The 27,261-nt window shown below is 43.0% G+C and overlaps 2 protein-coding genes across 4 annotated transcripts; one reads left to right on the forward strand and one right to left on the reverse strand.

The window, feature by feature from the left end:
* Positions 1-762: 762 nt before the first annotated feature.
* Positions 763-17,277, forward strand: fam193a (family with sequence similarity 193 member A). Of its 2 annotated transcripts, none has more exons than XM_069689764.1 (23): positions 763-1,024; positions 2,478-2,552; positions 4,155-4,397; positions 7,248-7,423; positions 7,518-7,685; positions 8,106-8,352; positions 8,487-8,611; positions 8,770-8,917; positions 9,021-9,095; positions 9,186-9,260; positions 9,351-9,463; positions 10,009-10,251; positions 10,401-10,557; positions 10,746-10,892; positions 11,403-11,681; positions 12,008-12,230; positions 12,361-12,717; positions 13,055-13,337; positions 13,437-13,623; positions 13,873-14,112; positions 14,270-15,167; positions 15,710-15,791; positions 16,225-17,277. In XM_069689764.1, exons 1-23 carry the CDS (start codon positions 803-805, stop codon positions 16,316-16,318), a joined length of 4,857 nt encoding a protein of 1,618 aa, XP_069545865.1. In that variant the 5' UTR covers positions 763-802; the 3' UTR covers positions 16,319-17,277. The 2 variants fall into 2 exon arrangements, with proteins under 2 accessions (XP_069545865.1, XP_069545866.1); XM_069689765.1 differs by having other exon boundaries at positions 12,361-12,669.
* A 4,454-nt stretch (positions 17,278-21,731) lies between these two features.
* tnip2 (TNFAIP3 interacting protein 2) lies at positions 21,732-25,427 on the reverse strand. Of its 2 annotated transcripts, none has more exons than XM_069689405.1 (6): positions 24,476-25,427; positions 23,857-24,144; positions 23,602-23,691; positions 23,241-23,504; positions 23,020-23,136; positions 21,732-22,894 (listed from the first exon to the last, which is right to left on the reverse strand). In XM_069689405.1, the coding sequence occupies exons 1-6, from the start codon at positions 24,827-24,829 to the stop codon at positions 22,553-22,555; spliced, it is 1,455 nt and encodes a 484-aa protein (XP_069545506.1). In that variant the 5' UTR covers positions 24,830-25,427; the 3' UTR covers positions 21,732-22,552. The 2 variants fall into 2 exon arrangements, with proteins under 2 accessions (XP_069545506.1, XP_069545505.1); XM_069689404.1 differs by having other exon boundaries at positions 23,848-24,144.
* Between the last annotated feature and the right edge of the window lie 1,834 nt (positions 25,428-27,261).

The following is a 27,261-nucleotide window of genomic DNA, read 5'->3' on the forward strand; positions in this document are numbered from 1 at the left end:
CCCCGAGGCCCGCGGTCAACGCAGACGTTTTGAGGAGATACGGTTATCGGTCAAGTCATCGGTGCTCCCTCGGCTCTCTGCTCCACGAAGCACACCGGACGAGCTGCTTTGAACGCCGGAAAGACTCGCTCCACGGTGCGGGGCCGCTCGGCTGTCATCCGAGGCGCTCCGGCTCCGTTTGGCTGGCAGCGCTCGCCCCCTGCTGGTCACACGCGCTGCGTGCAGTTTGTGTCCGAGGTCTAAAAAACAAAGTTAATTTAACAATTATTCTAATCTCGTATAAGTAATTGCTCTAATTTTTTTTTTTTTTTGAGGAGGAGGAGGAGGAGGAGGAGGAGGTAACGGGCAGACTAATCCGCAGGTCGAGCTTCCGTTGTTCACGTTTATCTCGGCAACAACTTTATTCCCTGCAGTTTGCCGTCACGTGATTTGTACATAACAAACTCCATTTCCCATGAGCCTCCTCGGTGGGGGAGGAGGAGGGGGAGGGGGAGGGGGGACGCGTTCGGCGTCGCAACGCGAGCCGAAGCCTGGTTGAGTCAGGCGGCCAGAGGCCATATTGGAATCTATGAAGTCGGCTTGCGCTTTGATGGACCTGAGCGTCGGTCGTTTTCGGGAGTCTCTATAATCGCTATCCCGGATTTGTACACGAGTTAATTGCACCCGGGCAATTTCCGCTCGAGACTCTTGTCAAGTCCGGACGGCAAGTTGTCTCGCTTTGTGTTGCGGGGAGGAAAAAAAAAAAAAAAAAAAAAAAGGGGGGGGAGGAAGAGAAAGAAGAAAAAAAAAAAAAAGAAAAGAAATGAGTCCAACCGATGCTAAACGAGGAGCTAAACGCAGGAAGAACAAGCGGGGCGGTGGCAGTAGCTGCAGTGCTGTCTGCAACACCAGCGGCGGCAAGGCCGGGGTTGCTTCGGCCCTGGGCTGTGCGGGAACAGCGACGCCGGCCTCGGTCGTCAGCTTTTTAACACCCGGGAGTACCGGAAGCGGGAATCTAGTCTCTGTCACGGGCGTCGCCGGAGAGGTAAGACCGTCTCACGACGTTAACCGGCGGATGGTCGAAGCGGGGAGGCGAGCAGCGGCGGAGGAGCGAGTTATCAACGACACATCTGATGTGGGCCCGACACTGATGCACACACACACACACACACACACACACGGGCAGCTAGCTCGCTGTCAGAGGCGACGCAGCCTCGGAGTTAACCGGCTTTAATCACAAGACGATGGTCGTTTTCACGCTTTTTAGCGGAAGATTGTTTTCGGTGAGTTTGTTCGGTCGCAGCTGAAGCGGTTAAACCGGTCTGATGGCGACCGAGTCGCAAAAACATCAAGACGAGCTCGCTTTCGGTCCGACCATCGCTGTTAGCTTTCAAACGAAGACAATCGTAGCTGTAATCGACACAAAAAAAACCCGACTCGGACACCGCGGAGCGTTTATTCTGGAGATAATACAGCCCCGTGTACGGGGAGATTAACGCCGGCCGGAGCCGAGGTGACTTCTGCGGCACCATTATTTCACACGGTTCACTCTCGGGCTGTTATTACCCTGATAAACACGGGTGCTAGCTGATGCTAACAGTTTGAAGACACCAAACAACTTCAGCCCCCCGTCGGGTCTCGGAAGTGTTTTCACAAGCTGACCTTCCGGTCGGTTCTTCATCGAGATTGGAGTTGAACTTAAACTATTATTTGTCAGAAGAAGAGCATGCTTTACTAACTTCAGTGGTTATCTCCTTGAGTTAGCCCTGAAACAGTAACTTCCACAGACACCGTAATGTGTCACAGACTCAGTTAATATCTCTGTTAGTTGGGTCGCAAAAATCCCAAATGTAGTCGATATGTGTTTAGTCGTCAGTGTCTCTGGGTATTTTAATGTACTTTTGTAGCTATTCATTTAATGAAAGACTGACATTTATCAGATGCATGTTTGATATACACACACACAAACACACAAACACAAAGCCAGTCTGTTTTATTTACAGAACCACATGTTGGTGTTTGTTTATTAAGTTTACATAACATGTAATTGCTGTAGTATTGTCAAGTCATTCATCTGCCACGAAGGCAAATGTAGTTATTGGGTTTAGATAATCGGTAAAATAAGAAATCATTCATGAATGTTTATCAGTCATTTTATGTAAATCGACAGAAAGCCGAAACTGACTGCACGCGTGGCTCGATATCCAAGATACAAGAGTCGGGTGGGGAATATGTTTGATTGTAATTTGTTTGTTTACAGACATGATTTATGAACACTTTATGTTTATGTAGTAGCTTGTCTGCCTCGTCTGGGCAGGCCTCACTGTACACATCATAGTCCACTGCAGCTCCACAGCCAAATCACTCACATTCACCAGGCGAATCACTTGTAAAACTTGTATTAAAGATGATCAAACTTTTACTGGCTGTTATTAAGCAGCCACGTAAGTGCCCATTGGTCAGTCATATGTAAACACTGAGCTGTTTGTGTCCCTCAGGTCAAAGTGAACAACAGTGTTACACCACAGTTTACGGAAGGACCAGTAAATGCTGACTTCTCCGGAGTCCTTCAGGTAAATTTGACGTCAGGTGTTTTTGGAAGTTTATCGAAACACTACAGAAAGATTATTCTCCCGAAGTCCCGTCCCATTTGCCAATGTAAGTCACACTTTCACACCAGAAATGTAGGTCCACGTGACGGGGCCACGCACTCGGTTTGGTCTTTTAAGTTATTTTCTTGTATTTGAAACATTACGTGTCTGAGGCGACATGGTTGTCGCAAATATTGAGCATATCCAGTTCTGATAGGACTTGCTCCACAAACAGTTATGCATTCAATAACAGCAGCATATTTGTACTTGATCTCCACATCTGGAACATAATTATACCTTTTTTGTTGTTGTTGTTAATAAGTCAGAAGCAGCTTCTCGTTACCATTTTTCCAGAATTATAGAGACTCTTACTGCTGAATTGCGACTGTCTTCCTTACATGCACAATAGTAAGCATTCAGCAGTAGAGATATATTTGTGTGCGTGTAAGACAACACACATGGTGAGCAAAATAATTTACACCATCCTTGTTCAAAATATGTCATGTGGCTGCTGAACTGAACTACTGTCTGTTTTTGTTACCACACATCGTTATATTTGTCATGTTATAAACACTGCTTTTGTTACGCTGCTAAGAAATTACTCCAGGTCAGTTCAGGTGGAACCTTATTGTTTCAATACAAAGCCTTAATTTACAAAGTTCAAATTGTTGTAATGAATTGAACATAGAAAAATATGGAGTATTGTTAGATATTGCTATTTGTTGAATCCAAATGGATTGTATTAAATCAAACCATGAACTACTTCAGCTGTTGTGCTCAGTGTGATCTTTGCCTGTATGTTTTCATATACTGCAAACAATTGGGGGAGAGAAAATTGGCCAGCGTTTGGGTTTACTGATCTACTTTTCGATTCAGCAGTGATTCAAAAAGAATACACCACTGCTGCAGGAGTGGGTGAAGTTGAGTAACTCACAGCACCCACAGATTCAAAATCTCCTGGGAAGCACTAGACACCTTTTTAAAATGTAGCTGAAACGGATGCAAAGCAACCTGCTTCTAAGAATCCTAAAGCCATCGTACTCACTGATGCACACCATCAATGCGGATGTCATTAATTGAAACTTCTCGCTGCTAATTATGTGTTCGGGCCCCTCTGTGGTTCACTCACTGACAGTGGCTCTCCATTAAGAAAAGGTTGCAGGGTTTTAATGGAGTGCACTGAGGCTGTTTAGACAGCTGGCTTACCTGGAGTGCACTGGGTCACAAAGGATTAGAGTTCAATCTCGGTTAATATATAGCAGATGCCGTCCAATCCAGGAAGAAATGTTGGTAAATGTTAAGTTTTACTCAAAAAAATATAACTTGGTACATTATTTTTAATGAAGGAATCTAATTTGACCACCTGTACTGACTAACATAGTTTGATATTCATTGGTGTTTTTTTGTTACAAACAACTAAACCACTGTTTTTCTTTGTAGACCCTTTACAAATATTCACAGATTCTCCTGTTATACGCTTTTCAATGCAGTCACACCGTAACTTAATGCAAACGCTTTAATGGCTGTGTAAGTCACTGTATATTTCTCTCTCTCCATTTCCTCCTCCTAACATACTCGCCACAGACCCCATTCACGTTTGGCCTGAACCAGCGGGCGCCCTACACAGCTGGTGATCGCTGCCTCTTATGCCGGTGTGAGCGGAAAGACAGTGTCGTGCCTTTAGAGGCAGGTATCTCGGGCCAGAACGGTACGGCACAGCCCGACAAGACACCCAGTGCCCTCCAGCTGCCTCTGTGGGTGTGCTCCGACTGCAGGCGCACAGTGGAGAAGGAGGACCGACATACTACTCTGGAGCAGTCGTTGGGGGTAAGCCATCTGGATGTAAAGAGATTTAAAAGTTGTTAAAAACGATATTTTGACAACCAAATGTTTGTGGCTGCAGGGAAATTGCTGGATCTCAAAGTATCTGCCTGAGCATCAATGCTACATATCTGCAGTTTAACTCGCACAGCTGCAGTTTGTCTTTCAATGGATGATGCAGCTCTTGTTTTAATTGGCACCTCTGGTTCTTTGCCAGAACAGCCAATACAGATGCAGCTGACATGAGCAGCAGCTGTTGCTGTAAAGAGAATATAATGACGGGAATACAGTAATCTGATTTTACAAATATGATTTTATTTATTTACCCAACTATGTAAAAGCTTCTTGCTGCTTCCGCTTCAAATGTGTAGTTTCTGTCGTGTTCCAAGGAAGTCCCAGTGGATCAAAATATAATGAATGCATATATGAATAGTACATTAAATATTCAAGTGCAGCTATCAGTCGATTAGATAAGTCAAAGAAAATCAATCAGCAACAACTTTAATAGTTGACTAGAGATATAATAAAACATTTTTAAACATGGTCACGTTTGATAGAACAAATAAGCAATTAATCAAGAAAAAAAAACTTGCAGGATAACTGATTAAAATGATTGGCAGGCCTAGTCTCAGATATTCCTTTCTGTCTGATGGTTTATACGTTTTACTTTTCAGATTTCCTTTCCACACCAGAGAGCGACTGTACATATCTTCTCAGGCTTATGACGTATAAACGACATGATGAAAGAAGGCTAATACTAGGGATGCCCCGATCACGCTTTTTCAGTCCCGATACCTGGACTTTGGGGAAAGGCCAATCCAACACCACTGTTTAATAAGCTGTGTGCCTCACTGCGTGTAAAAGACGGGGATCGTTCTTTTTTGTGTGAGGAAAAATCAGGCTTGAATTCATTGGATGAAATAACTCTTTCCAGCCAATAATTTGTTGTTAGCTCCCTCCATGTCTTGCTCCCTCGTTCTTCCTGTCAGCAAACAACCGGGTTTACTGACGCGCTGCTGACGCGCGACATGGTACACGCACTAAGATGTAAACAAAGAATTGAACTGAATAGATCACTGTCAATGTCACTCATACTAGCAATTTGAGTTATTTTCGCACCGATGCATCCCCAGCTAAGCCGTCTTCATATAAAGAGCCTCTGTATGTTGGGACGGCTCAAGATACGTGCTCCACTCGCGTCCGGACGACTCTAATTTAGCTGTGGACAAATCTTGTGATTGAACGCAGTATTTTTTTCACAGGAATACAAAGTCAGTTTTCTTTATGCGGGTTGTGTTTTTAGGGTGTGATTGATGGTCGTAATTATTAAATCTGCTGACCATTAACTCTAGACTATTGACTTTTTTTTTTCCAACTTTTCCATTTCCATTTTGCAAATCGATTTTCCATATCTAAATTTGACTGAGAATGATTTACAATAACAACATTTTATTAGCAGTGCAGATTGTCAGAAATAGATAAATATTCGCTCCACCTAACGCTGACTGTCATCACTGTTTCTGTATTTTCCTTGCTGCTGTTTTAGCTATGTTTTGGGCTTATAGACTTAATCCTCAAGTAAATTATCAATCAGAAGTAATGTGTACTTGTCTTTGTTGATCCTAATTATTTTCTAATCTATTTTTGTCTCAACTGACTGTCTAATTTTATACTTAAAACACTTTTATGACATTAACACTTAAATGAATCAATATTCTAAGTTGTTGTTAAGTATTATATCTCATGATTACATTTTATTAGTCGTTGGCAGTTGCTTCATAGAACTGGTTATTAGTCTTTTGCTTTGCCTTGGATGCTGGCCTTGGTTTCCACATAAACTTATTGTTTAATCACATCCTAACTGCAGGGGTTTACTATGCTGAGTCATAACATTAGGATCCTGTGGTAAACAAAGCCAAATCACTGGACGGCTCTTATGAAGCAGCTTCAGACACTTCGCACATACTTGCAGCGTCACGGGGGCACCTGCAGCTCAAATGGTGGAGCGGGTTGCCCACTAAGGTTGCCGGCACAATTCCCAGGTCCTCCTGTTCTTGGGCAAGACACTGAACCCCAAGTGGCTCCGAATGGCAGGCATGTTTTTTGTCAGTTCTGTAAAACTGGCAAAAACATCAAATCGTTAAGCACTTTCAGAGCGCTTTTGTGAAAAAGTGCTACGTAAGTGCAAACCATTTATCATATAGTGTAGATCTAGTAGCTTAGATCAGAAACCAGTCAGGTTTTGTCTTTGAAATTGAGGCCACCAAAGTCAGTCAATGGTTCTATATGTAAATGTTGACATATTTAAGAGAATTTGTGCCTGCGACCCATTTTAGAATATTGAAATAGGAAAAAGGATGGGGAAAAAAAGAAGACACTTGCTGTGGATTGTGTGAACTTCAAATGTTTAAATAGAGTCACATCTGTCCCATGGTGTTATCCAAAATAGCAAGACATTTTTTGGGGGGGGAATTCAAGATTTTAAACTATCTTGTGACTTTTATGTCACCATCCTGTTACTTTTTGGCGTCTATTATCTTATAAGCCCATGAGACCCACACAAACAAACCAATCAATCTTCATCTGGCCTTGTAGCTGCCACAGTAGAAAAGGAGATAGTTGCTGATGTCTAGATCTGCAAATACAGTTGATCTACATTCACCTTACATGCTATATTTTAGCTTACTGAACACACCTGTTGAGATGTGCACATTTTGCCAATCATATGATGTACTTTTTCTTTGGACTTAGACAGAAAATCATGATAAACATTATCAACATTGCTCACTTGTGTCTTATATAAAGATTGTGCTGTTTCTTAATCTGCTGTTTTTTTTTTTTTTCATATTGCCACAGAGTCAGGACTTTCTTTTGCACATGCCTGTGGGTAATGGAAACCTGGGCCAGGAGGCAGCCACAGGGGACAGACTTACCACTGCTGCTCCTACGCTACCCATGCTCCCCGCCCCGGACCTCACCGCACCGCTGCCTGCTGACACAGTGTGCAGCTGTGATGCCTGCAACGAGAGACGGTCAGTTCAGATTGATTACCCCAAAGGAAATTTACATCCAGTTCAGTAGGTGTATTGTCTGTGAGTTTTATGGCATCCTCGTGAATTCATGCAGGGAGATCTCTGCCGAGTCGGAGAGGGAGTCGCAGCAGCTGCAAAACCACTGGTCGGAGGTTCGCTACCTGGTGCGCTGCATCTACCGTCAGACAGGAACACCACTTGCAGATGACCACGACCAGCCCCTGGAGAGAGACAAGGAGGGCATGAAAGAGCTGGTGGACAGGTATAAGCGCAAACAGAAGTCCATCTCAGTTCTTTCTTCTCTCTTTTAGGGTGTGTTTCCACTAGAGGTCTCTATTGAGTTTTAAAAGCCTCTTTTGATGCAGGAAATGAGCTTCTTCAAAAACAAACTGAGGTGTGATAGCCTCTGAAAGCAATGATGTCAACAAACTGAAACGGATTACTTTTCTATTGTAATCAGACAGGCCCATAAAATGGCATCATTTACATTCTTGATGTGACAAATGATCTGTTATCTTGCCATGACTCACTGAGGAAAAGATTTAAACTGCAGATTGAGAAGAGAAGACCAGTTGTACTTGGTAGTAACAACGTTTTGTTGTTATTGTTTGGGGCTTTCATTTCCACCCACTTCTTTAGTCTCAAATTGCTGTGTATTAAATGTTTTATTTTCCTCTTGTAGACTCTGTGAGAAAGACCCCTATCAGCTCTACCAACGGTTGGAGCAGCAGGCTCGAGAGTATGTATTGGAAATGAAGGTTCGGCTACTGAAGCACCTTTCTGCAGGCTCCAAGACTGCAGGACCACCGGGGGCCCTGGCTGCAGCCCAGGGTCCTCCTCAGGCCCACCAGTTCATCTCACTGCTGCTGGAGGAGTACAACGCCCTCTGTCAAGCTGCACGCACCATCAGCAGCTTCCTGCTCACGCTGGTTTGTTTCCCTTTTGTGTGTCAGATTGAATGTGTAACCAATCTGCAGTGTTTCTCCTTGTTCACTTCTTAGCCGATGTTTCAATTTGTAATATAAACCTTTTTTTATTGTCCTTGTTTATTTATTTTTTTCAGGAGAATGAGCACCTCCAAAAATTTCAAGTGACGTGGGAGCTGCATAACAAGCACCTTTTTGAGAATCTGGTTTTCTCTGAACCGATCTTACACAGCAGTTTACCGGCACTCATTGCACAGCTGAAGTAAGACATGGTTAAATTATACTTTAACTTTGCACTTCATTTTTTTAAAAGCTGCTCTGATTCAACACAGATTGGTGTGTTCCTGTCTTCCTGTGCCACTCAACAAGCGTCCACAGTACTGGGCCAGCAGGCTTAATCATAATCCTATTTTTTTCCAGACATGGCACAGCCTCCCATGATTCATACAATGAAGATATGTACAGTACCTTGTTAGAGAGCTACCAGCAGCTGCAGCAGGAGATGGCCTCGGTGGCTGCTGAATGGCAGGAGTGCGAGAAGAGGATTGATGACTATGTAGATGAGCAGGTACACACGCACACTCAAGATGAAACAAAAATGAAAAGTATCTCTGTAAAGGTGGTTCTTAATGTTAATGATTAATGGCGTACTTTTTTTTTTTTTTTTGCAGCTGCTTTTTAAGGTGGAGGGTCAAGGGGTCACCAACCAAAGAACAGAGCCACACAAGTCCTTGATTAGCAAAAACGTAAGAGATTAAAATGACGTCTGAACACTGTACTTTTCTTTCTGTCTTGTGTTTATTTTGTATGTGCTGTGTTTATCTGCCCTTTTCCAGACTTTAAAGACAAAGCAGCGGATGCTGAAGGAGGACTGGGAGTTCTTTAAACAGAGAAGATTTATAGAAGAGCAGGTACGCGAAAGGCTAAGACTCTGCTTCGAAGGATTTAAAACCTACATTTGTATGGTTTGGAGAATTTCAAATATTTTCTTCTATTAATAGTTACCCAACAGTAAGAAGTCATCCAGCGGAGAAAACAACTTCACAGACACTATGAGAATGCTCTCATCTCGTCTGACTATCCCAGACTGCCCAAACTGCAATTATAGAAGAAGGTAAGTTCCCGGGATCAGTGGTGTGTTATTGTCTGGCCTGGATCATGTCGCTGCCAACGCAATGAATTTCAAACATACCTAAAATTATTTTTACCGACAAATGTAAAAGTATTTTTACAGAATAATTTGTTGAGGTTAGTTTTGATCTTTTTGTATCAAATAAACGATTACATTCCCCAAGTCTTCCCCAAGAGTTGTTACGGAATTGACTGAATATAATGCTTGTGGTTTTATCCAATCAGTGAGTTAACTTAAGAACTTTTTGGATCTCCTGTAGGTAGAGATTGGTAATAATCAATTGTTATTAAAATAACCTTATATTAAGAGCAAGGATGTCATCCTGTACTCATGATATTTTGAACACATGAAATATTCCTCTTTTTGTTTTGTTTTTCTTTTTTTCTACCACCAAAACAAATTTTACTTCAAGGGATCTGACCTTCGACACATCCTGTTCATTACATCATAAACTACAAATATTGAGATAATCCTGTTATAATGTAGCATTACATTTTGTCAGTATCACTCACTTCTTCTTCCAACAGGTGCACATGTGATGACTGTAGTCTCTCCCACATCCTAACTTGTGGCATCATGGACTCGCCCATCGCCGAGGACCTCCACATCAAGCTGCCCTTGCAAGGGGAACCTCCCCGGGACTACCTGGCGGAGGTTCACCCTCCCAGCCTGTCCTCTGGCAGTTCAGCATCTGGCTCCAACTCCAGTTCTCCCATCACCATTCAGCAGCATCCAAGGCTCATTCTGGCTGAAGGGGACACCAACACTTTGTAAGTCAGCCCTTTGCCCTCCTATCAAATTTACTTAATGTACACATCCTAAAATACATGATCATAAATTAAAACTTGTCTTCCTGTAAACAATAATGTCCTCTCCTTTCACTCTCCTGACCTGACTGTTCTTTTCTCTCTTGTTAAAGTATCAGTGATGATGACGAAGTGCCTCCGTTGTCCAGTAAGTTTGGGGACATCTACCCTATAAGTGGTTACGACGACAACAGTGTCGTGACCGCTGCTGTGAACGGCCTCCATAACGACATCAATGGGGAAGGTGACAACATGGCACTGAAGACAGGGGTGAGTTCTCTATTTAAAGAAATACAAAAATGCCCGAGAGCTGACCTGTGAATTTCCCTGCCGAGTTTCTGGATGACATAATCAATATTCATTATGAGTGGGTTTACAGGTAGTTTTGGAAACTGTTTTGTGTACTGATCCTCATCTATTTCCTAATTCCGTGCTTGTTCCACACATTTCTGTCTCAGTCTCCTCACATTACCAGCAGCAGTAGTTCATCAGAGGGTGACGAGGAGGAAGCTAATGGGGAGGTTGGTGGGGAGCCCCCAGGGCAGCAGGAAGAGCTTTCCTCAGGAAATACTAACAGTCCTCCACCCTCTTACAACCACCAACAGGTATGGCTACACTTGCAAAGGGCTTTCTTTGACATTCCTTTGGGAATGCTTTAAATGACCACATTGCACATACACATAGTTGTGGAGGCATAACGAAGAATGTTACTTTTAATGGTTCTAATCCCTGCTGGTCAAAGGCAGAACTGTTAGCGATGAGCGGTGCACAGACATACACCGAAACAGTGGTACTGAAAATGCCAAATACCGATGTTTACTATTGTTGGTTTAGCAAAAGAAGACATAATTCTCAAGTGTACTTCTGACTTAATTTCTTAAATAAAAACAGAAAATTTGGATTTATCACACGTATTTGAAAAATGCAGAGAGCACAGCTGAATTGAATCTTTGGGGATTCAAAAGCATTGAGAGGGGGCGAACACCCCCTTACGACATACAAATACACTATACACTTGCATATTATTTCTTTCATTAAAATTTGATGTTAAAGGGCAAGACCACACCCTGCAGACGAAAAGTAATCTTGTCTTGACTTTATATCACCACCTTCAGGTAGAACAGGTCCAGCATGCGTGCGAGTGCCACGTGTGCAACCAGGACCCCAGCTCCTCCACCCTGGGCCCTGCCACATGCCTGCCCCCCAGTCGGCTCCACGCCGCGCCTCCCCCTGGTGTCGGACACCAGTTCTTTACAGACAGCAAGACTCCCCCCGCACACCCTGCCCTCCACTTGTACCCACACATCCACGGCCACCTGCCCTTACACAACTTCTCCCGGCCCCTACTGCACCCTACACTCTACCCACCCAGTCCTCCTCTCACACACAACAAGGTGAGGATATCATGCATCCAGAAGGCGAGGTAATTTACCTCCTGATTACTGATCAGTATGCAAAAGTTATAGCTACAAGAGTGTCTCTTAAGGGAAAATGTATTCATTTCCTTATCACTGGGGATTTTTTTAAGGTTCCAGGAACAATGCTAAGCTTAGTTGTATTCTAGTTTCACTTAGTGTCACTGTAGTTTTTTTGTCTGCCACCAGGGGACAGACTGATCCCAATCTAAGAAAACCCATCAGCAATCCAAAACACAATTATCTGCTACCTTAAATTTGCTCATCTCATAATCCCCAACTAATGACCATTTTTCTTCCTTAAGCCTCTTCCCCCAAGCCCTACATCAAACCACTCAGCAGCCAAGCAGCCAGCCTTCAGCTCATCATTACCAGAGCATGTATACCAGAACTGCTTCGGTGGTGCAGGTGGAGCAGGTGACTGGAACAGCTCGCTGCAATGCCTCTCACTCAAGTTTGAAAATCTGTGGGATGCTGCTGTGATGAAGAGCTGGAATCCGTCTATGCTGTTGCCTGAATCCCTGCCAGGTGAGCCACTCAGGCGCAGCAGAAATGAACAACAATTATGATCAAGTTTAAAAAAAAATTTTTTTTTTAAAAACTCATGTCAAAGCCGGCTAGAATGACGGCCTCCCTCGTGTTTTTTGTTAACCCACAGGTGACATGCTTGGACCCCCCCTCACTGATGTCCCCCTCCCTCCAACATCATCTATCGGCCCCCAAGGGGAATATCCTTCACTGCCCACACCTCTACCCCCATCTTCCTCCTCATCACTGTCATCATCTTTATCATCATCGTCGTCGTCATCATGCTCCTCTTCAGAAGCCAAAGAGCAGAAGAAGACTGGCGCCAAGAAGAAGTGTCTCTACAATTTCCAGGATGCCTTCATGGAGGCCAACCGAGGGGGGATGACCACCTCCGCCTCCACGTCCTCTGTGTCCTGCACTGCCACCACTGTCCAGTCAAGTAATAACCCACCCATCCACCTAGCATCTAAAAGACCCAACTCTTTAGGTAATATAGGAAGTAGGGGTAGTGGTTAGGTTTGTACTGATGATGGGGCTTTGTTATGATTGGGTTATGGGCCACTAAGACAATCATCACTTTGACAGTTATACTTTAGGTGTGACATCCTTTGTTGTCTTTTACTGCCGGAACCAGGAATGTCCACTTAGCAACTCTATTGCTCCGTGTAGCCTATTTTTCTTGTTTTCCACATACCGTTGGTTATGTACCGTTTAATAGCCAGGCCTAGTTGTTTGATTCTCTGGGAGCTCTCATTGACCAAAGTGGTTTTTAAGGACCATAAAAATTTAAATGGTCTAATTCTGTCCAACTTTGTCTCCTCTAGACGATGTATTTCACAATCTGGGTAAAGAGGACCACAGGCAGCCTACTTCAGCCCCCCCTAGAAACAGCTCCACAGGACTCGCCTCCCTCCCCCCGCTCTCCGGCCCCGCTCTGCCCCCAGCACCCACCACGCACCTCTCCACAATGGGATCACAGCCCTTTCCAAAGATGGCCACTCCAGCCCCAGACTTTGTGGAGTCCCACCAGGGTCTGTGCCTCCCGCCTGCAGAACCTCCTGCCTCCTTAATGGATGGTCCTGTCAGTGCCCCACCCAGTGTCTGCAGGTACATTTTATCACTCGAATTAAATCGATGTATGACGCAGAAGAAAATCCAAGGCAGGTAATTCATAGGGACTGGTTTTCAATGTAATTATTATTTCAGCGATCCTGACTGTGAAGGCCACCGCTGCGAAGGGAATGGGGCGTACGAGCACCAACCGTACGATGGAGAGGAGAGTCAGGATGAGGACAGCTGCTCCGAGCATAGCTCCTCAACCTCCACTTCCACCAACCAGAAAGAAGGAAAGTACTGTGATTGCTGCTACTGTGAATTCTTCGGGCATGGCGGGGTAAGACTCAAATTTACGTTTTCTTGAGGATGCAAATTACAACAACTTATTTAAATTTTATTTTTAAATTTAAAGAGATCTTAAATTTCAGTTCTGCTTTCATCCTATTTGGTTTAGATTCACTGCGTAACATAAAAACGTGAAAAAAAAAAAGGGTTTTGTAGTGTGCTGAATAATAATAGCTTTTTAGCTTAATGCATGAATTTATTCACGATATCGTTACTGAGTGCAACACTGTTTTATTGACAGCCCCCAGCTGCTCCTACCAGTCGAAACTATGCAGAAATGCGGGAGAAGTTGCGCTTGCGTCTGACAAAACGTAAGGAGGAACAGCCGAAGCGTGAGGAGCAGCAGCCGGTGATAGAAAGAGATGGAGGGGTGGAGGACCACAGGCGGGTGGAGGATCTGTTGCAGTTCATCAACAGTGCCGACAGTAAACCTGCTTCCAGTTCTAAGGCAGCCAAACGAGCCAGGCATAAACAAAAGAAGGTAACTGTCCCGCCACATAAGTTCAAAGCCCCTTTTTAACATTATCACAAGAACCTCCAGTAAAGATCCATCTAGTCTAAATCTCTTCTCAAAACTAGTTGGAAAAACAATAACTTGTTGTCATTATGCTGAAAGTGTATGTGTCTGTGTGCTTCAGATGGAGGAGAAGGCCCGTCTGGAGGCAGAGACCCGTGAAAGGGAGGAGCAACAGTTGTTGGAGGAGCAGCAACGGCGGCAGCGGCAGGAAGAGGAAGAGGCAGCCCTTCAAAAGGAACTGCTCCGACTGCAGGAGCTGCAGCAACACCGTGCTGCCAAGAAGAAAAAGAAAGAGAAAGCAAAGGAAAACACCGCTCCCCCTCAAAACAACCCACAGCCCCTCAAACAGACAGCTCAGAACGTCCTAGATAACCTTCAGAACGGAAAGTCGCAGCTGCTTCAAACCCTCATCCGCCTCCCTGACCAAAAGGAACCCAGATTTGACCCCACACCCCGGCCCACCTTACAGCACAGCCCAAAACGTGCCACTGAAAAGGGGCTTTCTACCGGGACCAACATCCCCAACTGTCCAGCCATCCTCCAAAATGGCACCGTTACATCCCCGCTTGAGATCAGCAGTAAAGTTAAGACCAAGCAATTGGCTAAGGTGGCCACTTGTGAGGCTGCTGTAAAGAGAGCTGCAGAGTTACCCAAGAGCTGCGATGGGACTGCAAAGCTAGCCAATGGCACCACCCCTACCACTGCAACGGACACCAAAGCAATGCGAGTCAGGCCTGCCGAGGACCTAGCTTCTCTCCCAACCACTGAACCACGGGGGGAGGAGAGGAGTAATAACAGAAGTGCTAGTGGAAAAAGGCAGCAACAGCAACCCCTTACCCAAATAAAGGAAGACAGGAGAAGTCCCCCTGTATCGCACCCTTCCCCATCTCCTCCTCCATCCTCCCAGTCTGAGCAGAGCCAGCAGAACGGCAAACCTCCCAGTGCAGAGTCCCCGCAGCCTAAAGGCAAGACCAAGAAGAGCAAGAAGAAGAAGGGGGACAAGATGAACAGCTCAATAGGTCAGTGGCATTATGAGTCATGATTTGATTTTGAAGATTTAACTGGTTGTTAACAATAAACGAAAGTTCATCTGAACCGGGTTCACTGCCGAATTAACTGGTGTGGCTACACGTGCATCATACTAAGTGAGGGGAAATACGAGCTTAACAGGACACTCATGGGCAGCTGGACTGGCCAACATTGTGTCTATTTTCTCACTTGTCTCCTGGGTATTCTGCGGTATATCCACAGCGTCACAGCATGATTAGCGAATTGCTGATCTCATTTATGTTGACACCCATGTGGAGTTTCTTAATGCAGCAGCCACAGATACTGTGCTCAAACTAAATCTCCCGAAGTGCTGTGAACACTTCCAACCCCCAAAGTCCCCAGACTCACTCGGGCAACTTAATCCTGCTGGACCAGCACAATGCAATTATATCCAACTTTGGTACTCCCCAGTGATAGGAAACAATTTGTTTCCAAGTTTCTATTACAGATGAACTTTATAGTACGCTTACAAACAAATATTTGAAATTAGATGTAATTTATTTTGTTGTAGATGATGTATTCTTGCCCAAAGACATCGACCTGGACAGCACTGAGATGGATGAGACAGAGAGGGAGGTGGAGTATTTCAAAAGGTACGTGTGTTAAAGTAACTAAACATCACCAAATAATGATTGCAATTTCCCGAAATGTTGAGGATTTTTGCTGTCAGTGGAGCTGCAAAGTTTTTAGAAGAAAGTTCACGCACAGTTCTCACTATCAATTAGAATGTGTCCTACTACTCGACAGTTAGATAGCTGTGTGATTAAAACATTTCGCTGGTCCTGAAAAGGCAAACAAGATGACAACCGGTACAAACAAAACGTGCATGTTAACATTGCAGGCTTCAAAAATGTACAAAAAAATTTGCAGATGTTTTTAGAAGTAAAGAAATGCACTCAATATGTTTGTTATCCCTCTTGGATACAAACTGAATAGAAACAACTCCACAAGGCGCCTGTAACTTTAAAATGTCCACCCGTGTGATGCGTCTTCGCAGGCTTAACATCTGTTTTTCTGTTTCTTTAGATTTTGCTTGGACTCTTCTCGGCAGACCCGTCAACGGCTTTCCATCAACTGGTCAAACTTTAGTTTGAAGAAAGCGACGTTTGCTGCACATTGAGGGTGTTAGTGAGTGACTGTCAGGACACAATCAGTACCTTAACAGCTATACAAACCCACCACCGACCCTCCACCCCTATCCCTGTACCTCCACCCAACTGTTGTCCTCCCAGAACTTCTCTCCTGCTGTGCCCAAATCACACCCACGCTGCCTTGCTTTGTTCTTGTCACTGTGTGGTTCCAACACAGATCCATCTGGACTGATCCACCTGCAGAACTAAAACAAAAAGGAAATGACACAAAAAGAATCACAAAATGCTACTTTACATCTGATTAATTTTCCTTGCGTGCTTGTGTGCTTTTAGTCTGAGTTGGGCATTTCTCTTGACTGAAAAAGCCATGGTCTGAAATTATTTTCTTATATTGGCTTACCTGTCGTCAAAAGATGCTTACTATGTCTGGATGGTTTCCTCCCCCCACCCAAAAAAAGAGACAATGGAAACTACAAAAAAAAGAAAAAGAAAAAAAGAGATGTAATGAATTAAAAGCTGTATTTGAGCTATTGTGGCTTACTATCCCATCGTTTCCCGTTCCTGGCACGCCATTTCATCCACATGATTGACATGGGAATGGGCTCGGTTAGCTGGTTTCCTCTCCCCCGCACCCACCACCCCACCACCACCACCACCACCACCATCACCACCACCCTATTTCACAGAAAGGAGGAAGGCGTAATACTTGACAATGTTCTTTTTTGGTTTTTAAGTTCTGTTTAACAAACTGTTGAGTAAAAGTGTACCAGTTACAGTTTTTGTTTTCTTTATTTTTGACCTGTAGCCAGCTTGTATCAGAATACTTTCAGAATGAAATTGAAAAAGAACAATACTCACACTATCAATCTGTTATAGAGTGTATATTGTATTAACACTGAAGCCAAACTGGCTACTTTTAACATATTGTTAAGTAATATTAAATCTTGTCTTTCTTTTTTGAAAGATGGAATACAGTAGTATGGCAGGATTATGTGTCTTGTGTCAAATCTTATTTCCTACATGCAGTAAAAGTTGTCCAAGGACATGCACACTTAATACCAGTGTTTCTGGCAGAGAAAATCGATACCTCGTTCTACAAACGGCACCCAATTAGCTCTGCTCAAAGACTGGAGGCGTGGCCCTACAGCTAGCCTGGCTCTTTCCAATGGTAATAAAAAAAAAATCTGCTTACAAGGTGTAAAAATGTGTCAAAGTTTAGCCAACACATAACCACTCATGAAGCGATACATTTTTTTTTACACATTGGTTTGTTGGGATTAAACAAGAAATATCCGTCAGCTTTACAAGGATTTTCTCACCATTATGTTGAGCTGTTCATATTTACACGACGGACAGGAGAGTGGTATTCATTTTCTCGTCTGATTTGATGCCATAAGGTAAAGCCCACAAATTAACCCATTATCATTATTTTTTCTCATAGATCTGTACAAAAAGAAGCCAAAGTGTAAAAAGGTGTATTTCTCGGTTGGGCACAGTCATTTCTTGGGGAGTATTCGCTGGTTGCCTGGCAACCTCTTATCTCCAGAAGAACATAGCCCCTGGTGAAACTGTAGAGTCCTATTAGTCTTCTCAACCAACTCAGTAAGTATGGAAATAAGTGTATTTCTCAGATTGTGTGAACTAACGGATTGCCGTAACTTCACTGTGACCATTTCCATGTATAAGAGTAGTGAACTGCATGTGCTGCTTGCACAATGCCAGGCATTTTACATTGTTGCTTCTCTGCACGTCTGCAGCTACATACAAGGTTGCAGGGTGAGTCACACCCTCGTATACAAGTTCCTTTTGAGCAATCCACCAATTTACAGTCATAATCAATCTTAAAAGGGATTTGTAACCGAGTAAAGTAGATCCCAAGGTTCATTTTCACCTGTGACGTACCCCAAACAAAAGGCAGCTGCCGTCAGGCTACTTCAGGCATTTAACATGTAGCTCTATTTCGTATATGCTCATCGAGGAACTCTAGAGAAAATTGATTTGAGGCGGTTATGAAATCAAGTACATTCCCTCTTGTTAAAGTGAGCATGAAATGAGGTCAGGCTCTGGCTTATCTAGATGTAGATGACTTCATACCTCATTGAACAGTACTAAAAGGACAACGTGTACATCAACACTGGTAAAAGCTTTTGTTTGGCATTTTTCCAACTGTTTTGAATCAAAGAGGAATCTGGACATTTTTATAAACTTTTTGAAATCCATTAATGTCCACTTAGCTTCCCCTTCTGCCAAACAGTGGAAAATGAGCTCATCTTAATGTCAAACTAGTGGGTTTTAGAAAACTGAGAAACTGATCTCCAGTTTCAATTTGCAGTTTTTTTTAGTTACCTGAAATTAACTTCATATCTACTTGCACAAACATAAGAGTAAAGAGATGCTGAAAATTTCACAAAAATAGGAATTCGATATTTTCTTATTTAAAAGTAAAACTAGAATCATGGTTTTTAGCAGATTGATTTTATAAAATGTGGAAATATGAGGCTGTAAAAGCAGAGTAGATTCATAGTTTATATTTAGAACCGATTGGACAGTGTGGAAGAGGAAGTGAGTAATAGTTACGTTCACCACTGTGACTGCTTCCTCTTAACTTTTCCCAAGAGTTACTATTTCTTCAAACAGCGGGATTTTACAATGGTCCTTGAATAATGAATGAGAGCACTGTGGTAAAAGTGCAAGAGAAGATTGAAGGTTTTGATTTTGAAAGCCACCAGATATGACTCAGAAATTATTTCAGGTATGAATGACTGTCTGGCCTTTTTGTAGTGCCTGCTCGCTCTCAGTCACCAGTGTTGTAAGATGGGATCTACCACGTTTAGGCAAATGCCCCACAAAAGTACACATACGTAGACAAGTCAAAAACACCCAGAAAAATGTCTGACACACAAACTTAGGTCGTGATCTTAAACTTGAAAATGGCGCAGATCTGTCTTTTGATATAAGCAGGGATAAAGGGCACTTAAATCAACACATTCCCTCCATTAGAAATAATGGTAAGTCTATAAATGTCCAGATAAAATTTCCAACGTGTTCGTTCAAGGTGTCTCCCCAATTGGACTTTTGTTGTAAAAATTGCCTCAGTGGATGAAGTGAATCAAAATGGTGCACTCACTCAGAGTTGTCAGACAATGACAGGGTTGAGCGTCAATAGGTTTATTAAAAGGGATCGGAGCTGCCTTAAAGCTTGTAATCAGAACGCTGTTCTTTTCATTGTCAACTGCCTTGAGCGCTTCAGGATCACATACACTTCCAAGGAGGGAATCTCCCTTCCTAACTGACTGCAATCTGCCATAATGCTGTTTTCAACGGCCCGAAACCTGGGACATCCTTACCAAGAAACCTAAAAAAAAACAAAAAACATTTAGCGTTGATACCAACTACTTCAACCAATAAACATTGAATTAGAATGATCTGTTCAAATCTACAGCGCTCCATTTCAAATAAACTTGTCAGCTTTTCATTTGGGAATTCCCTTGCAATGGCGGGAAATTCCCATTCTTTTAGGATACACAGAAGATTAAAGGTCGTATCTATCCATTCTGTGTTTGCCTGGATAAGTGTCAGGCTGAAGTTTTCCCTATCTGTTTAAGTATATGACAGCAACATCAGCACATCCTGATGCCTTGAAACCTGTTTCCAACAGGAACTGATCTACCGCTGTAACCTTTCTTAGTAAGTCTTTGTTTCTTAGAAAAGTTCCCAGACACTCAGGTGGGGACTTGTGACCTGTTTTTTTCCACTCTCAGATCGGTGGGTAGAGCATTTGTGTGCGTGGAAGTTCAGTCACTTATAGACCCGGTTGTAAATGCGTAGGTGTGTGCTGGCGGGGGGGGAGAATCCCCAGAACACAGCTCTTTGCCTTTTTCGGGCTTCTGCATAATTTCTACCAGTCTGCGTGTGGTTGGCTTATAGACGAGATGCTGAAGTTGCCCTTTAAAGCCAAAATTGGAGCCAGGCTACAGTGTTACGTAAATGAAATAACTGTGACGGAAACTGATTTGGCCACAAATATCTCCCCCAGTTTGCTGATGATTAAGTTTACATGTGATGCTGCCTGGTGTCATTTGAGCTTGAGGGATGTACCACTCTTACACTAGTTGTTCTTTTCACCTTGTAGCACTGTCTTTAATGAATAAAGCGCCTTAACCTCAGTGTTGGTGGAAAGAAAAAGAAAAAAAAAAAATCCCAAAGTTCTTCAACTCAGGAAATACTTTTGTTTGCCTTCTGTCACAGGTCCACTTGATACCCTAGCTACTGGCTGTATTACAAAAAAAAAAAAATCTTCATATCACCACCTTTAAAGTCATATCTTGTGTTTAATTCATGCAAAAACTTGTTTTACAAACTATTTCTCAGCCATCAAACTGATATCAAACTACTTGTTTCAACTCTTAGTTCAGCTACGCAAAGCTAACTGTCTGTGGTAGCTTATTTCATATAGACATGACAGTGACTCGCTGAAAAATGTAAAAAAATAAATTCTAAAAGCATGAAATGAAAATGTTTTTACTTTCTCAAAACACAAAGACTTTGTAACTCGTGTTGTATAGCAGCCATTTGTCGATAGTGTATATAGTCACCAGCAGTTAAAGTTGCTGTATCTAAAGTTGACTTAAAATTAGCCAAAATAAGCTGGTAGTCATGAGGCCACCAGCTCGTAAGGCTGCAAAGTTTGAACAAAACAACAACAAAAAACTAGGAGTATTGAACTAAGCAAGGTTTCCTTTTAATACTCAGTGGCTCAAGTTTCAAGTTGTAAGAAAAACCTGTTTCTTTGAAAAAGCTGTTTTTAAATTTAGCATCATCAGATAAAAAACCAAAACAAAAAGAACCAAAAAAACATTGCAGCAAAAGTAGATATGTTCACACACACCAGTTATTTAGCAAAGTCTTCTCTATGCACTGCAACGGCCTACTTCCTTTTTAAACAGGGGATGTCCAGCTTCCTGTGCTTACTTCACCAAACCCATGACAATTGATTCACCAAACAGCCCTGTCGGCCTGTTTTGTGTCAAAGTGATACTTCACAGCGACTCACTGCGTGAGGTTTCAGTCGCTAACTGATCCGCAGGCAGTTTTGTTGAGGGTTTGGATGTAACACAAGCTGTCGTCTCGCCGGTCCTTCTCAGTACCCCTTTCTCAGTAGTGTTCGCTTCAGCTACACAACAGCTGGGAATCTGGCTGTCACAGTACAGCGTGCCTATTCAGGCAACACTGGGAAGGGGTTTTCCAGCTTGCACAAACACACGCACGTGATACTCTAAAAAGATACGCACACAGACTTCGGTTAAGTCGTGCCGCCATCTTTCGTGGTTAGGTATGATCTGTTGTTCCAGCTCGAGGCTGCAGACTGTCTTTAGAATTAAAATACCACCGTGCAATAATGAGCTGTAACCGTCGAGCTATTTAAATCACCGAGAGATAAAGTGCGGGTAAACAAGTCTTTTTATTACAAAAATAAATGTGCCACCTCCAGGAAATCAGCACATCTCCAAAAAATAAGCATATTGTCAGTTGGAATGGTCTTTACATGCACATGCATCACAAATTATTTTCTCAAGCTATATATTTGACATTTTTAATCCCAAAAAGTAAAAAAAAAAATAATAATAATAATATTTTTTTATGGCTTTGGCAGGAAAAAAAAGGCAACAAAACATTGCACTAAAATTATTAGCCTTTTTCAGTTTGATATACAAAGAATAAATATCAATATAATTTTATATTTTTAAATCTGTTATTAAGAATATATACTTTACAGAACAGAAATATGTGAAGTTCAATCAAAAATGAACAACAGCACCACTATCAACTAGATGTCTAGACCCAAAATAGGAAGCTTATGCGTTGTGAATCTCTTAATCTACGATTCTACAATTCATTTTTGGCTAGATGTAAAAAAAAAAAAAGTGCAACAGGTTTGTAATTTGAAACACTGAGGTATTTGATATTTAATAAATTGCATTAGCATCCTCTTCCTCAACCTCCTGCAATTAGACAGGCGAACTCAACACTAATTCTTTTCAGCCAGGCACACTTAGAAAGATGGACTCGTTTATCTGGCAGCAGGGGAACTTTGGGTTGGACAGTTTTACTTCACTATAAGAAGATCTTAAGTCACTCGTGGTAGCCAAGCATCTCCCAATTGGAACCTGTGCTCAGGATCATTTCTGCAGTGTAGTGCTGGTCTTCAGTGTTCAGTTACTGTCAGTAAAAGATGATCATTTCCAAATAAAGAGTTGTTCCGTTTATAGCCGGGCACACTCTTCGCAATGGTTCAGGTACTCAGCAGCGTCCGTGTCGTTGAACCTGGCGAGGCACTGCGGGCACTGCAGCTCCGACAGGCCGGGGCTTTCCATCCAGGCAGAGTTCAGTGCCGCAGCTGAAGCTGTAGGCGGCAGCGCCGGAGGCTGCTGCTGCTGCTGTTGTTGCTGCTGCTGCTGCTGCTGTTGTTGCTGCTGCTGCTGCCTCTCAGCCGAGGTCCTCAGCAGAGGCGCTGAAGTGTCCTTGCTTCGCCTTGAGGAGATCCTGTGTCCTATGTGCACGTGACACACAGGAACCAAGTCTCTGGTCTCTCTACTTGCTCCCTGCTGAAGACAACCACATACATACAGTGTCAGGATTGAGCTGCACGTATGGGAATGTGCTGATGATAAAAAAAAAAAGGAAATGAATGCGTCTATAGATGAACTTAATCTAAGGGCTGCCATCTCACCTGTTTGTGTAGCTGCTGTTTTAACTGAGAAACCTGCTCCTTCAGGTTCTGGATCTGGCCCTGAGCTCGCTCTCTGTCGGCTCGCTCTGACTTAAAGTCATCCGTGTAGATGAGAACCTTGAAGAGGAAAAGATAGAACCTTTATGTTTTTGTATACAGGAGCCATACACATGCACACAGCAGAACGCAGAGAGGCACCAAGATTGTGATCTAGCACCAACCTGCTGCTCCAGTGTCTGGATGCGCTCTTTGTCTCGTCTCGTTATCTCCTCCACTTCTCTATCCAGCCTCCCACACTCACTCATTTTCTCCTCCAGTAAGCCGTTGAGTCTGGAAATCTCTTGATAAAGCAACCCACTGCTGACGGAGCCCATCGCTGACATCAACCCCGGCCCAGTGCTCTCCTTCAGCCTTTGACATAAACCTCTGATATAGTCCTCCCTGCTAGAGTCGTACTTCTGCCACTTAGAATTCAGACCTTGTACCTAAAAAGGAACAAAAAAAAGTTAGACCTTCTGATCGCATGTTTTGTTTTTCATTAAAAAAAAAAAAAAGAAATTGGTAAACGTATAGAAGACTCACGTAAGCCACGCGCTGTTTAAGCTGTTGGTTCTCCTCCTGGAGCTTACAAATTTGAGCGTGAGCAGCACTTATATCAGACGACTCGGATGTCTAAAAACAATTGTGGAAGATAAGTTACAAAAAGATCCTTCAAAAAAAGAAATAAAAGTTGGGACTATTATGGCATTTAAGGGAATTCGTGGACCCTCAAGCTCCAACACACAAAAGTAAAGTAAAGGCACAAATCACTCCCAAGGTGTTACACACCTCCTTTACCTTTTGCTGCTGGGCCATTTCCTCCACCTCCCCTCCACCCTTCTTCTCCAGCCTGGCCAGCAGCTCCTGGCACACCTTCACGGTGGTGCCGAGCTGGCTGCGCAGCTGCTCGGCCTCCTCGGCCAGAGATGTGCACAGGACTGTTCTGGTGGCCTCTGACCGCTCCCTCTCCTCCAGGGCCAAGCACAGCCGGTGAATCTCCCGATCCTTCTCGTGGTCCGGCTGGCACCTGACGCTCTCCAGCTCCAGCTCCTTCTCCCGGAGCTGCACGGTCAGCCTATGGATGTCCTGGGAGGAAGACGAGAGGGATGAAGAGCTCGGCCAGAAACAGATGGTGACGTGCATATTTTTGGAATGAGACGTGCCATACAAATGAAATCTATTACTCTCATTCGTGAAATCAATACTTGTGTGATTTCCTATAGATCATTTGTGTCACTGAACATATTGTCTAATAGAAATATTCATCTGGATAACACTTGATAGCAAACAGTATAATACACTGACCATCTTCTTTATAATATGGACTATTTGTCCAAGTTTTTTGGTTCTTTTCTCCAGCAGCCACTTGAGGCTGCAGTGTTACAGATGTGCTGCACATCTACAGCCCTCAACGTACCTCTGTTTGTCGGGTAGCCTTGAACTCCACATCGCTCCTCTTCTGCTTTACTTTGCATATTTCTTTGAGCAGGCTCTCCACCAAAGAGTTGGACGGACCGATCGCCACGGACTCGGCGTCTCCCACCGTCATGTAGATCCTCTCGTGTCTCCCCAACCTGGCCTTTAAATCGACGATGATATTATCCTTTAAGCGGATTTGTTTGTTGAGGAGGTCGATTTCCTGCCGCGTCTCATTATACAGAGTATTGAGCACACTGTAACTCCGCAGCTTGTCTTTCAGCATGTCGGTATCCGAGTTAATACTGACGGCATCCATCGCAGCCTTCCAAGATGTGACAGACGGATCAGTCATTTAATAATCCAGCATTTGACGCCTCTGCTTCGAGCCCCGTGTCTTTAGAAAGAGACCGAGCAGGTCAATTGTGTCGGGGATGTGGCGCATCAGTGTCGAGAATAATATCCCCGAACAGTCTTGGGGATTTCCTGGGGAACTTCCCCGTCGGACTTTTTGGAGCTTCGTCAAAACGGAGGCCGAGCCTGCTTTCAAAAGGTTCACTGTCGAGCGCCAAGAGGGTTTTACTGCCTGCCGGCACAATTTTGTAAACACAAATATTAAGTGCAGACTTTAAAAAGTTTAAGCTTGGTCCCAGTCAGGGCTGAAAAGAAAGAAGACTGCTGCCTTCAAGACCGTCGGAAACTCGATTTCTCCAAGAGAGAGGTGCATTATTGTCGTTGTTTTTTTTTTTAGTTTTAATTTTTTTTTTAACGCAAATGGAATTTGTTTCACTAAAAGAGTAGTGTACATGTATTATTGTTAATATTAATACTTAAATGCCACAACCTGGGTGTGTGAAGAGAGACAAAAATCCTACCATACCGCTTTGGCACATTTATTTGATCCCTTTTAAAGTTAATCTGTATGCGTTTCAACAGAAAGTAAAAACTATTATATTACAAGGAACAAGTCAATACTAATCCCAACATATTTCTCAGTGGTAGTTTACAGGGTTTCCACACTTCCCGCCCCGTAAACGTCACAGCTGGGCATTTAGAGTGTCATAGCAAATTCCCCATTAGCTGCAGCTACTGCAGTCATTTTGCTTGGTTTTTTCCCATAGCGGTGAATGCATCCGTAACTGTGAACTCTTCTCTTTATTGTGATGTTAAGCAGCGTGAATTGCGCAGTTCGGGCCACATCAGTGGCTGTTGAATTGTGTTAATAATTGATTGCACGATGCAGAATTATGCCTGATGATCCTGTGGAATAAATTATATCACAATAAATGTGGGATCTTATTGTATGCGCTATTAATTGGGACCTCATTGCCCAATAAATAGCCTTACTTCATCTGTAAGATTATTCAAATTGAAAGGCTAATCCGCAATTTAATTAATTAGAAATCATTATGTAAATATTCGGTTAACTACAAAGACCGTTCCACAGCATACATATCACTGCAGGCCAGTTCAAACAATACCAACATCATCCATTGTGTTTGATCCTGCTAGTTGTAGAGACTATATTTATTTGGAAAACTTGTTTCAAAAGAAAAAAAGTGTTACAGATGTAATAACATAGTCACAGTAATACAGTAGTCAGGAGCTTTTATCTCGCAATCTCAGTGTCTTGCATTCAGAATAATTTCTTAAGCAGAGGTAGGCTAATTTTTACGAAGAAAGGCTCCTGTCAGTATTTGTTTACTTATTATTCAGGCTGTGTCTTTAACAAATATTGCATCATTTAATGAAAAATGGATTGCATGTTTTGGATGCACTCTCTTAATTTGCAAAGTAACAGCAGCTTTCCAATGTAGTGACATGCAACGTTGGCTATATTTCCTTTGGAAGTGGAGAGAAGAAATATGACGTTTTACAGGCCCATAAACATATTTAACTATGTACAGCTGTTTGTAGGAGTTCCATACACAACGCAGTAATTCACACATGCTGTATTGGCTACAGTCGAACTCCAGTCGCTTACGGGTTGATGACGGACCACAGAAGCAGAGTATTTCTGAACTTTAGCAGGTCACACTGAAATGACTGTCTAGAGTCTAGACTCTAGACTGTAGGAGTGCAATTGAAGACTTTTAGGCTTTCAGCCAAGAGCCCTCATCAGCTCTATGACCAGTGGAGAGTCCCAGGTATTAATCTGTCATACCATGACACTTGATGGCTGTGAAGGTGAGTCATTCAGGTCACATGGCAGAAGTCATGTGACAGTTTTCAGAGTGGCATGAATCATGGTATGAGGAGGTAGAAACATTTGTCAGGTTGGCAAATCAGTGATATCCCCAAAGCAATTACAATAACAAAATGAGAAGCTTGAATGATGTCATTTTCAAAAAGAAACAGTCCACAAAGGTGGTGGAAATATTTTAGGCTGACACCTCTTCACAATCCCCCTTTAACACCCCCTCTGATTTGGTTCCACATGAATTCACACCTTACTTCTTCATGTAACCGGTAGCTCTCAGAAGCTCATGTGACAGTGATAGATGGAAAGGTCTGGAACTAACAATCAGCAGAGTGAATGAAACCTCACGAGGGCATGACAAAACATCTGAAACTAGGTGCAGTGGATTGTTTGAAAGTACCTGAATGGAACTATATGAAACTCAGGGCTTTCCACTATTAAAACATCAATGGGAGGATCTATGAAGTGATTTGATGTAATGTTAAAACGACTAGTTGGATGAAATTTAAAATCACAAACATTTCTGATAATCATTTAAGTAATTTCTCAAGTACAAATACCTTCCCAGACTTCTCTTAATGCCTTTT

Source organism: Brachyistius frenatus, unplaced genomic scaffold, assembly GCF_029030835.1.
Source record: "Brachyistius frenatus isolate BFR_SWC_R1_liver_20210118 unplaced genomic scaffold, ASM2903083v1 Contig_7, whole genome shotgun sequence".
NCBI lineage: Eukaryota > Metazoa > Chordata > Actinopteri > Embiotocidae > Brachyistius > Brachyistius frenatus.